The 13,342-nt window shown below is 38.4% G+C and overlaps 2 protein-coding genes across 2 annotated transcripts; both read right to left on the bottom strand.

Moving 5' to 3' along the window:
- Positions 1-5,253: 5,253 nt before the first annotated feature.
- On the bottom strand, positions 5,254-7,742 carry LOC311151916 (trace amine-associated receptor 2-like; the record flags this gene model as incomplete). The annotated part of the gene is given in 5 exon segments (XM_084202629.1): positions 5,254-5,274; positions 5,278-5,339; positions 5,342-5,704; positions 5,707-5,757; positions 7,739-7,742. Coding segments are annotated over 5 exon segments (501 nt in total).
- Positions 7,743-12,120: 4,378 nt separating this feature from the next.
- TAAR1 (trace amine associated receptor 1) lies at positions 12,121-13,122 on the bottom strand (the record flags this gene model as incomplete). The annotated part of the gene is made up of 1 exon (XM_084201743.1): positions 12,121-13,122. The coding sequence occupies one exon, from the start codon at positions 13,120-13,122 to the stop codon at positions 12,121-12,123; it is 1,002 nt and encodes a 333-aa protein (XP_084057869.1).
- Positions 13,123-13,342: the final 220 nt, after the last annotated feature.

The raw sequence follows: 13,342 nt of genomic DNA on the forward strand, positions 1-13,342 counted from the left end.
ATTGGCCATTAATTAGAAACAGCCACATGAGACCAATCACAGATCCACCTGTTGCGTTCCACAGCAGCAAACAATCATTGTTTACATTTTGTTCCTGAAGCCTCTCAGCTTCTCAGGAGGAAAAATCCTAAGGAAAGGATTTTTCATAAAATATCATGGCTACAAAGGTGAACAAGATTAAAATTGAAAAGCTATCTAAGAAAATTTCTTCTTTCACAGGGATGGTGGTTCTGGTGATCTAAGGAAAAGGGTGGAAGGTCGTATAATTAGGGTCAAGAGAGAGAAATCCAAGAGGAAGGTGAGGTGCTACACACAACTGCATCACAAGACGTGCAGGGTTTGTAGAAGGGAGCCCCAAGGTACTGGCATGATTTCATGGAGCTGGCTGTGCTGTGGGCCACAGCATGACACTGGGGAAATGTCAGTTTTGACCATGGAGCAGACCAGAATTCACTCTCTTGCTGGGAGAGTGAATTTCTAGAGATGATGGATGGAAGCACTCACAGATATATTTCCCACCATTTTGGACAGGATGGTTCCACACCTGTACATGCATGTAGCACCTGTACATGCATGCAATGCCCACACTTTGCATTTCTAGGCCTGAAATCTTAATAAACTCAGACCAATACTACACCAGCTGTGAGCTCCAGAGCCTGGATGAAGTCATGATTTGGCAACTTGAGGTATTCAACAAAGTATTGCAACACAGTTAGTCCTGAGGAAGAAAAACAGATAAAAAAAATACTTACACATTGAAGAAAAAGATTTGTTGGGGAAAGTGTTCTAGGGAAAAAGATGTCCTTTAGTACACAATTCTTTCTTTGAGTCTTTTTTTCTCCATCCTGCATTTTGGTAGAAATGAGTATTTAAATATAAAATGGGTAATTAAAAATAAAAGTGAAAACATTGCTCTTTTCTTACAAGAAAAACTGGGAAGTTTTTGGTTTATATACACCTAAAAAGATGCATGGCTGTCTTTTGAGAAACTGCACATCCTTTCTAATGTCAGAGTTGGTTGTAATGCTTCAGCTCTGTTGCTGCTGCAGCCATTGAAGCTGACACACAAATGATCCGGAAGGAAGAAAATTTGATTAGGTTCTGTAAACAGAACAACAAATAAATTACTGTAATATATTACTGTTATAGCTGTATATGGCCTTTTTTGTCAGGAATTTCTTGGAACAGTTACTTTCACTTACCTAATTTTCACTCAAGCTGATTAAAATGTTGAAAGGTTTTTTTGTTAAAAAACATTGTAGCTGAAAAATGGATGCTATTAAGCACTAATTTACCTGAACTTATCTGACTTCTTTGGCATATTTTAGTTTTGAGTAGAAAAATTAATGCCTGTAAACCAAAATTTTTAATATAAATCCTGAAGAATTAATTTTGAAACTTAATGCTAAAATATCAAGACAGAGCTTGCAAAAATGAAACCAATCTATATCTCGAAGTTTTTAGATGGTCTTTTTACAACTCAAGGATTTAGCTTTTTTTTGTTGTTGTTTTTTTTTTTTTTTTACCCCTGTGTTCATATATTGTGTTGCTGATGCTTTTTGTTAAAGCTGTTTTTGCCTGCAGACTCCACAAGAGGGTAGGAAATCCTTCCTCAATGTGTAGGCTATGACAGAAAAGATTAAAAGAATAAAATAGAGTTTAACTATTCTAACCACAAGCAGGCACTGCAGAAATACATGCAAGTTCCTGATCTGCAAATCATTTGAGGGTAAAAATATAGCAGTTTTCTGAATAAAAATCACTGTCTTTGAAGAGAACTCTGAATGTTGCTGTTTGTGGCATTGCAACAGGGAGGCTGAGTGCAGATTTCCTGGGTGGGATACTTTTAACCACATCTAGCTGTCCTGCATGATCAAACTTGGATGTACCAAAAAGAAAAAGACCATGGAAGTACTCCTAGACTGAGGCCCTCGCCTGGATGTGGAAGCTTGAACTTCCTCCTGAAACCAGAATCGTCCTTCCTCTGAGGGCAACGTCAACTCCTGATGGAATCAAGATATCCTAACCATTCTGGCTGATCCCCTGAGGAATAAGAACACTGTCTGTATTTGATATGGACCAGAATTCATGCTAAAACAGTCCACTGTGGTGTAGTATGGAAAAATAGATTAATGCATGATAATGTTTCTCAGGGAAAAAAAAAAATCCCCCAAAAAAACCCACCAAAACAAAACAAAAAAAATTGACACAGACACTTTTGTTCCCCTGTGTACCAGCAGGTGTGGTCTGCAGGAAAAAAACAAACAAACAAACAAACAAAGCAAACTTTTATTCTGATGTGCTAGGTTTTGTGGCAAGCAGTGGGGTATTTTTTAGCAGCTAGTTTAACACCAGCTAAACATTAGGCTTGACAGCAGGGACAATAACATGGCATGCTACAAAAGTCACTCAGGAGCCAAATTACACCATCTGATGGATCTGTAAGAGCCCTTGGCCAGAAGAAGTACTAAAGACCTACTGACAGCTTGCAAGTTGTTTAGCAAAACTAGCTAAATAGATACTTATTTAACATCCAAGGGCATACATTGAACACACAGAAGGACATGACACACTGAAACCTCACAGATAGGTCAATATTATTCCCTGAAGATGTACTGTTTGGAACAAAAGTTGTCACTGTAGGAAATGTAATGTACAGGGTTGACCCTAAATTATTTATGCCATATGTTAATGAAGTAATTTTATCATTACTTAAATGTCTCCGATTGCATTGTGTGTCACCAGCTAGACATTTAATACTTACAAGAGCTTTCAGAAATGCCTAAATGTTTCTTTAGAGACTTAGACACCTAACATTTATGTAGCATATTCAACTAACAGAACATTTATGTAGCACATGCAACTAACAGAAGGGATTTAAACTCTGCAAAATAGTTGAGTACTGTGAAAAATACTGCTGGCAGCAAACATTGTGAAGACACTTTAAAAGGATCTGTAGTTGTCTCTGAGACAAGGGTTATAATTTTTTTGTGCTCCATCATTTGACTCATGGTCTCACTGCTGGGAGGATATCAGAGACCATGTATAACTTGTTAGCTTGCAATAAAAACCCATCACAGATTAGTTTTAACACAAAGACAGATCTGGTATGCAAATTTCTCTGAAGAAGCCAGCCTGAGCTGCATGCAGACAATATCTGGCACAGCTGGCTGCAACACCATCTCTGTTGCAGAGAGTTCACCTCTCCCTGCCATTGCTGACACACTACAGGCCCTATGTATCACTCCCAAACACTGTGTATCTCACATGGCTCAGCCCCAAAAGGAGAACTAGAAAGCTCCTGGTGACATCTCAGATGTCACCCTGGCCTCTAAGGTGTTGTGTTAAAGGTGTTGTATGCAAAGGTTGCCCTCTGCTTCCCCAGAGACCTGGCCCCCAGGAATGCACTGCAGGAGCAAAACCATGTTAAAATGAGTTTAGAAACACCTGAGGCAACAGCACAGGCTCTGAAAGTCAGGGCTAGGCTGTGTTGGAGATCCAGCTTTCCAGAACTGACTCCCTGGCTGCAATCAACCTGCCGCTCAGTCTTCTTGCTCTCCCCAAGCACTGGTCTGGCTTGCCCTTGGGTTTAATCCAGGGGTCTCCCTAGGCATGCACGGAGCAAAGGTATGGGACAACACATTATCCACCTCACAGATGCCTAAAGACTTTATTGCATCCAGCTCTGCTCTGTCCCTGGTCTGGTTGTTCAGCTAGTGACAACTGTGCACAAAGAAAGAACTTGTGTCAAATTAAAGACCTTGGGATTTATGTTTCTATTGGGAAAGGTGAGAGCCTTAAACAACACTTCAGACAACTCTGTGATCCTTGCTGTCTTAAGTGTTTTAGGGTTGACATGAAACTTGCATTCTCCAGATCCAAAATATCATGTGTTCATGTTATCACAGATCCATTAAAAAGTTTTCAGCAAACAAAACAAGCAGCCATCACTGGCATGGCATGCTAGTGCAGATGTGATAAGCCAGCAAGTGGATAAACGTGAATGGCTTTTTGGTAGTCACTCTTTAATAAGGGTAGAGCGTACACTGTAGGCATAGTGCAAAAGGTAAGTCAGGGGTAAAATTCACAGTAAAAACACTGCAGTGCCTGCATTCAGTAAAGGCAACTTAATTAAGCTTGTTTTAAACATTTAACTGATGTGAATGCTGACAGTGCCTCTTTCTGATTTCAGAGGGAGGTCAGCATGGCAAGGACTTCAGTTAGAGATTCCAGTTCAGTGTGAAGGTGTGGTGAGCTGTCAGCAAGCATATTTTATAACATCTGGAGCCTGACATCTAAACAATGACCAGACAAGCACAGAGCTGAGTGGGAACCATGCTCTGGTTCCTGAGTACTCCTTCCCAAGTACAAAGTCCACAGAAGATAAAGGGAGAAATCCTGATTCTATTCTTTTCAGGGGTGAAGATTGACTTCAAGCCAAAATTACACTCCCATTCTATTTACTTGGGAATAGCAGGAGACTATACATCTGCTAATGTCCCCTTCACAAATTGAGCCTGGGATATGTTCAGTTTAGGGTTACTAAGAGTGAACCCTAAGAAAGACTAGCTGCATAAATACAATACTAGGTGAAATACTGAGTTTATGGGCTGTATGGAAATAATTTCTGAAATTAAAAAGAATTCTACAGGACTGATTCATAAAATACATATTGCACTCATACTGAAACATGAATATTCAGCAATCCACTGTTTCTCCTTCACTTCTAGAGATAGTCACTTGTAGAATCTATTACTCTGACTGATCTTCAGACAAAATTTTTATTGTATGAAAATGTGGATTAAATATTTTGCATTTTAAGATATATATAAATGTTATCTGAAATCATGGATACAAAAATCCATATATTAATGGATTGCAGAAAGAATTTAGATATCCAAGCCATTTTAGAGAATCAAACAGAGGCAAAGGAATTGAAAAATTTAAAAATGGATCAATTAAGATTGCAAAAAACCAAATAAACCAACATGTTAAGAAACCCAGCATAACAATGCTCAACGTCTTAGCAGCTTTCCCATCTTTATTCTTAGAAAGCTCATATTTCTTATTATTTTTTGAGAGCCTGTGGGCCTGGCTCAACTCCAATGTGTCCCTTAGGGAGACGGTAAAAAATTTAACATAAATGCCTATCCTAATGCAAGCAGTAGCAAATAAACTGACTGTAAATAAAAAAGCCCCCCACAGTTTGTTGAACACAATCAGACACCAGCCCGAGCATTTAATCAGCATTTCCTAGCCCTCAATTCCAGGAGCTTAAGCTTCTGAGAAAGCCACACCAAAGGCAAAAGCAGCTGGCACTGATCGGCACACAGACACGATTTTATGGCTGTGACAGTCATGGTGCTGGAGTAATGGAGAGGGTGGCAGATTGCATAAAACCAATCCACAGCAACAGAACAAAGATGGAATATGGAAACTAAACTGAGCAACAAGTCAAAACGGTAATGAACCTTGCAGAATATAACCCCAAAAACCCAGCAGATCTCTACAGCCCTCACCATGCTGAAGGGCATAAGAGAAAAGCCCAGCAGAAAATCTGTTACAGCCATGGATAAGATGAGGAAATTGGTTGGAGAATGGAGCTGCTTGAAATAGGAGATGGAAATGATTATGGCCAGATTCCAAAAGATGGTGAGAATGAAGACTGCTATTATGAATAAATACATTACCCCTCTCCCGCTGACCTAAAGTTCTCAGGACAGGATCTGTTTCCAAACTCAGAGCAATCAGTCAAATCTTTTGAAATATTTGGAGAAAGCCTTTCCAAGACTTTTCTTTCAGAAGTGCAGTCCCACCAGCAGATTTAATTTTCACAAGTTTCCAAAATATTGCAAGTCCTGATGTAAGAATACAAGGTAAAGAAGTCAAGAGCATGAACTCCATAACTAAATGAAATGCAATAATTCAGAGGCAGATTTTCTCTTGTTTTAAATAGGGACCAACTACAAAAAATTATTCTTCTGAAATAGTACATGCAATTTTGTAACTGGAAGCTATTTTAAAATTATTTAATGATTTATTAATTTAATTAAAATTAAATAATATTTAAAACAAAACAGTTAAAAGTTGAAAGATGTAAATTGAAAACTTAATTACTTCTTAAATTAACTAAATTATTTGATAATAGACATTTTATTTTGTATCTGGAGCATTTTGTAAAATATGGTTCTTGTATTTCTTTATATATCATAATAATAGTAAATTTAAAGTGATAGAAGAAAAAAACATGCATAGACAAAGAAACCTCTCAAGTCACTTCAGTCCATAAATATTGTATAGGATTTAAATGTCTCTTAGAATATCGATATTTTTTCTATGGGAGAAAAATTATGTGAGCTGGTATACCTCAGCTTTCTTAATGAGCTACTCACTCAGATGCTCATTTTAAGAGCCACAAATTAGTTGCCAAACACCCATTTACCAAATTATTTATGCTGCTAAACTCACCTGCTGTGCATCACAAAGTACCAGCAATGAACACATCTGACAGAAGTCGGTTGTAAAATTGGTATGATAAGCAATATTCTTTCCTTTCCCTACATATGCACCTGTTTTCTATCATTATAATCCCACTGACTAAAAGGGTGTGGAGACAGGTTGAGGTTTATCTCCTGTAATAGACTGTGGTCCAGCTGCAGTAGTTATAAATGAATACAGTAGTGAATAGTTTCAAGGGGCAAAAAATTCCTTTGAATTTTCTGGGGAGAACCAAACCAATTTCTTCTACCTCTTTTCCTGATAATTTGTTTTGGACAAAGAGCAAATTTAGAAAGAGAAACAGACACTCTTTTCCACAGCAGTTTGTCTCACTTAAAATGAACATGGAAAGCAGCTCAGACCACTGATCTTTTTTCCAATAGGTATCATCCAGGAATGAAGAAAATACAGAGATTTTGTATAAAAATATTAAAAACAGGTATGGGCAGCCAGTTTTATAGGCTAATCCTCTGTGCATCTCTTAATAATACCATAAATAAATTCTCTTACTAGGCATTTTTCTGTTTTGCTGTTGTCCTGCAAAACTGCAATGTGGGTAACAGACAGATCCCTTCTGTAACCTGGCTCAGATTAGTGAAAGATAGGGATTTATTTTTCTTTTATGACACTCATTCCCAATAGACTTTGTGCAAAACAGATGTATTCAGTTTAGGGGTTTACACCAACAGGAGATAAAGAAAGCCAAGCGTCTGTATTCCCAACACCATTATTTTTGTTTGCTGTATTAATTCCTTTACCCTCATGTTTAGGGGAGCTCTTTTGGTGACTTAAGGTAGACACAAGTCCTGTTGTGCCTCATTATTTCCATGTTGGGCTTAAATACTGATTGAAGAGAACTATTCAACTATTTGTTTCTAACTGCTTTTATTCCTCTGTGCTAACTCCACTAAAGCAGCAACAGCAAAAGACAAGCTCAAGTTTTCTCAAAGAATTGTTTTCTCCTGTTGGTAACTGAGGAAGTCCAAAGGATATGGGATGCACTCTCTTTTTGGTGCTCCCTCTCTAACTGACAGATAGCTTTTAGTCTGTATGCCAGGACACCCAGCGTTTAAGGAAATTGACTTTTCCTATACCTATGGGAAGTAAGAAGTCAAGACATCTAGGAGCAGACTGTGGAATTTCCCACTGTCTAAGTCGCCTGTAGATTCAGTCTCTTGAGAAATTAATTTGTTTTACAAAGGTTGTTGTGTAATCATTTCACAGAAACATTTTCAATTACCCATGCAGCTAGTTGGATTTGAAGTGGCAGCATGAAGGTGAAAAGATCTTATTAAAAACCCTACAAAGTAGGAAATTAAATGTATTTGCACAATGTTACATGGTTTTGCATGGCTATGCAAAACCATGTAACGTTGTGCAAGACTCAGTAAATATTATGGGAATTGAATTTCATAGAATCGCAGAATTGTTGACGTTGAAAGGATACATTCTGCCCCATCATCCAGATCATTAATGAAGGTGTTGAACAGGATTGGACCTAGCCTAACCCTTAGGATAGATCACTAGTTGCTGGCCTTCAACTAAACTTCATGCCAAGGATCAGCACCCTCTGGGCCTCTGCTTCACTGTCTTCTCATCCAGCCCATACTTCATTATTTTCTTTGCGAAAATCTTATGAGAGAAAGTGTTGAAAGCCCTCCTGAAGATTAGGTAGATAATAACAACAGCTCTTCCTCTGACCAGGCCAGTCACTTCATCATGGAAGTTAATAAACTTTAGTCACTGTCTAATGAAAACAGATTAGTCAAAAAGTGCTTACAGGTAGACATAGTCTTTTTCTGAATTTAGTCTTCAAGTGCAATGTGTGGAAGTAGCATAATAGATAATGAAGATCATCAGAAAATCTGCAGAAATAGAATTTCATAGAATATTGTGTCTAATGTTTGACTGCATTCAGTATTTTCTCCCTTGTTGAATGGATATTAATGCATTGTAGAGGACAGAGAGTGCACAGTGTGCACTGCCTGGATGAGTTAATGATTTAAGAAAAGCCATACACTTTGCAATATTTACACATTTTAACAGCTCGTTTTTGCTGTTTGAAGACTGCACCAACATATTTTTTATCTAGGAGTTTAAAATACTCCATTTTGGAGTGACTCTTTCCCTTCTGAGGTTTCCAGAAGGGTCCTGCTTGGACAATTGGTACTTCTCTTTTTTCATCCTCCTTTCCCATCCTCCTGCCTCTGGTATCTGAGGGACCATGAGATTTTGACACAGGAGGCACCGCCATGCATGTGGTGCTACATCAAAACATGAGGCACTGAGGCAGGATACAGGCAGCAGTTCAGGACTCTGAAAGTTGCTCAGTTTTGTACAAAGCGTGGGAAGAAGGTGACATTGCAAATGGTGCTCACTGGTGACAAAAGGAACAGATGTAAGTTTACTGGTGAAACAGAGCCTTTCTGGAATAATTGCTTTGCACACGCTTTTACGGAAGTTAAAATATTTGCAATCACCCACAGGGGAATAATTTGTTTTGCAAAAGGTAGCCATCTGGAAAGTGTTTAACAAGGTCACTAATTAAATGTGTTGATAGGAATTTGACAATACCCTTTGCACTACATTTGCACTATGATTCTTTGAGACTGCAGTAAGGTATATTCTACTCCACAAGACCTAATTCATAGTCTGATTTGGACAACAGCATCAGGTATTTTTCTTGTGCTTTCCTATTTTATTCATGTCTTGGGTTCAAATAGAGTCCCTGTGGCCTCATTAACACATCTAATTTGCACATCACCCTCACACTGGGAAATAGCCTCATGCAGTCTGTGATTAGAGCTAATAAGAGAAAGTAACCTGGGACTTCATTACAGTCACTGTGCCAGACAAGGCTCTCTGTAAATAGAAGGCAAGGAGGCTCTTCGGGAAAGTGCCACCATTAGGTAATAGGACACCAGAGGAAAAAGGTATTTCTGAAACTTTCTGAGTTGGGCCATGCACAAAGCTGGCTTATATTTTAGTTTATTAAGAACAAAGAAGACAGCCTTCTAGGGGTAGGTGAAGCACACCAGCAATCTGAATGTGGAAACACCTTCTTCTGCAGAGAATAAATATTGATGGCTCCTTGGCTAGACTGGATTGCCCTGAGAGTTTTTCATCTGTAGACTGAAAATTTCTTTTACTATTTCCCCTTACACTCAGTAGATTATGGTGGTCTTATGCAGCCACAATATTTGGATGCCCTCTCTACTGGTTTTGGCTGGGAAAGGGTTAATTTTCTTCTTAGTAGTTTGTGTGGTGCTGTGTTTTGGATTTGTGATGAAAGCAGTGTTGATAACACACACATAATCCCCATTTAAGCTAAGACTGAGCAGTGCTTGCACAATATTAAGGCCTTCTCTTTGAGTAGCCTGGGGGTGCACAACAGTTTGGGAGGGGACATCTGAACCCAGCTGATCAGAGAGATACTCCACACCATATGATGTGCTCAGCAATAAAAACCTTGGGGCAAGAAGAAGGAACTGGAGTGTTGGGAGTTCCAGCGTTTTTTTTCCATATAATCATTATGTGAGGTGGAGCCCTGCTTTCCTTGAAATGGCTGAAGATCTGCTTTGTGGGTGGGAAGTAGTGATAAATTCCTTAATTTGCTTTACTTGCATGCATGGCTTTTGCTCTTCCTATTAGACTGTGTTTATTAGTAATTTTTCTCACTTCAGGAATGTGGCTCTGGTTTCTATGGGTTAATAAGAATTAGTTTTGCAGTAGGGTCCAGGCACTGTCTGCAGGGACATGCTCTATTTGAACTACAGTCTGTCCTGCAAGCAAGCTGGGATCCTGCTCATTCATAAACTCCTCCTGCAACCAGAAAACAATGTCTGAGAGATACACAAAAAGCTATGAAAAGAAAATTGCCAACTGTAAGCTCTGGTACAGCTGGAATTGTCTGGAAACACAGTAATATTTCCAGATTTTCAGGGAGTCAGGGTTATAAGGAAGACTGGGAAAGAAACAGCTTCATTAACTTCCTGAAGGGACTTCACTAACTTGTGCTGATCTTACTAAATATACTTTAAAATTACTTAGATTGCATTTGTCATAGAGGATCTATCTTTCCTTCAATCTAAATTATGACCAGACAAAAGGAGGTATCACCTGGCAGCACTTCTGAAATTGTTACTTCAAGAAAGATCAAAGTGTCCAAGTGATCACATGTTTTATTTCAGAAAGTAACATTGTGAGGGTGAGAATGTTGACTACAGCAGAGCCAGACTCACTGGAGATGAAGGAAGAAAATAATTACCCATTATTTATCAAAAGGAGATTTTCAAAAATTTTATCTTGCTTTATTTTTGTGAGATTAAGTATTCAACTAGTCATATTGTCATTAACAAGGATCCATAGTAGAAATGCTGGTGTGGTGTATGTTTCATTGTTCCTTTTTATGTCATTTTAGGAGGGCAAACTTTACAAGATGGCAATGAAACAGTAATATAAACAATTTCAGCTCCTTATACTTTGCCCTGCTGAAATGTATCATCATTCAACCTTTAATCTTTTCATCATAGAGTGCTTCAGTACTCCATAAAGTACACAAAACAAGACAAGGTACAGATATGATGCACTTTGACAAGGAACACAAATGGAGGACATACTGCTGAGTGTAACTCTTAACTTTAGTACAGAGTCATCAATTTCTCTCCATGGTCTTTTCTTAGCTACTGATCATTTCCTGCCCACTCCCAGTGCTGTTCCTTCATGATTCAGCTGAGTTCAAGCACAGGATTTCTTCACAATTCTCTATATGCTTTCCTCAAAAGCTCTTACAGCATTGCCATGAGACAAAATAACAACATGTCCAAGCTAAAAAAAAATTCTCTAAGATGCAACTTAGCGAAAAATGTTTTATATCCAAACATTCATTAGATAGACATCCTTTTCTGTCATTCTTGGGTTCAAAAAAAACCCAGTTTTTTTGCAATTGCTTTTCACTTCAAACTTCATATTTTTTCTTGTCTTTGATCATGTTAAACATGCTTTCATCTCATTAAGCAGCAAAGCCTTTAAGTGGCAAACTCATAAGTGATAAGTACTAGTTGAAATGGAAACAGAAAGGGCAGCACAACCTTTCTCTGTCTCACCTTCCCTCCATGGAGTGTGCAAGTATGGCTGGTTATTGGTCTGTTTTGAGCTTTGCACACCTACGGAAGGGAAAGGACAAAAATTAGGTAGCTTTGGGTTATTAGCCAAAGATGCCAAGAAATCCAGAGGAAAAGGTTTCTCTGCTGTTTCTAGAGGAGAACACAAATGAACACAAATGTTGTAATATAAATACACCTTATTCAAGAAATTAATCTGTTGTGTAGGAATTTTTTTAATTATGAAGATCGGGGATATAAACTGCTATAAGTTTTTTAAATGGACCTCTTGGTCTTCTGTGCATTGCAATTAAATAGATATAATCAAAACACCACATAAAAACCCCAAGCTGTAATGAAAGAATATGCAAAAGCACAATGGTTGCTTATCTGCTTGAACTACATTTGGTAAATAGGCAAACAAATTTTGGAAGGAATTTCCTTCCTTCACAGCTCTTCATCTGGGAGTTCAGCCTCCAGGTAAAAGTTCAAAGCCATGAATCCAACAATTTAAAGCATGTTAGTCTGAGAACAAATGAGTCCTGGAAGATTCCTGTTGAAAAACTTTTCCTAACAGAATAATCTTCAATGCCCTGCGAAACCACATGTAAAAAAATGCATAAATAATTGGGTTAAGTGTAGAATTTAAATAGCCAAACCAAACCAAAGCATCAATAAGAATGGGAGGTATCACATAATTCATAAATGGATTGGTAGTTGTAAAGAAGAAGAATGGAAACCAGCAGATGAGAAATGCTCCCATTATGATGCCTAAAGTCTTAGCAGCTTTCCTTTCTCTGCAGAATGAAATGTGGTGCTTCATTTCAAATTGCATTTTTTTTCTGCTAATTGCATTGATGGATCTTGCCTGCTTCTTGGCTACAGAGTATATTTTCCCATAGATGCACAGCATAACAAATCCAGGGATGTAAAAAGACACTATGGAGGCCACAATACCTGAAGTTTCACTAAAAATGACAAAGCATCCTCCTGCACAGTGGACAGGATCATTAATCTTTTCTGCACCTCTCAAGTTTAGGTCTAGAAAGATCATCCCAAAAGCAAAAGCAGCAGGGACCATCCAGCTTATACACACCATGACCACGATGACAAAAGTATTTATCTTTGATTTGTATCTTAAAGGGTCGCACACAGCATAGTATCGGTCGATGGATATGAAGGAAAGATGGAAGATAGAAGCTGTGCTCAGCATAATGTCCATGCTCGAGTGGATCTTGCAGAAGAAGTCCCCAAAATACCAGCAGTGCTCAACAGAGCGCACCATGCTGTAAGGCATGATGAAGAATCCCAGCAGGAAGTCTACCGTAGCCATTGAAAGTATCAGGAAATTTGTAGGTGTGTGGAGCTGCTTGAAATGTGATATTGAGATGATAACTGTCAGATTTCCTACCACTGTGGCCAGAATAATGCAAACCATGAAGATGTACATGGAAATACGGATGCTGTTTGACCAGCTGCTCCTTATGCAAGAGCCATTTATGGATTCACAGCACAACTGCATCCTTACTGGGTTCTCAAATCCACGTAGCTATGTAGCAAAAGTACTGGTTTTCCCAATTCTAAGGTACGTTTACAACTGAGTTTCCACTTTCTAGATGGGAAGAGCTGCAGAGAGGGAAAAAAAAGGGCATTGTAAGCACCTTCATTTGACTGTATAGGTAGGAAATTCACATTTCATTAGTTACGAAGGATAAAAATATTTTGTAATTACATTTAGCAGA

The sequence above is a fragment of the Fringilla coelebs genome, assembly GCF_963513975.1.
Source record: "Fringilla coelebs genome assembly, chromosome: 3".
NCBI classification, from domain to species: Eukaryota; Metazoa; Chordata; class Aves; order Passeriformes; family Fringillidae; genus Fringilla; species Fringilla coelebs.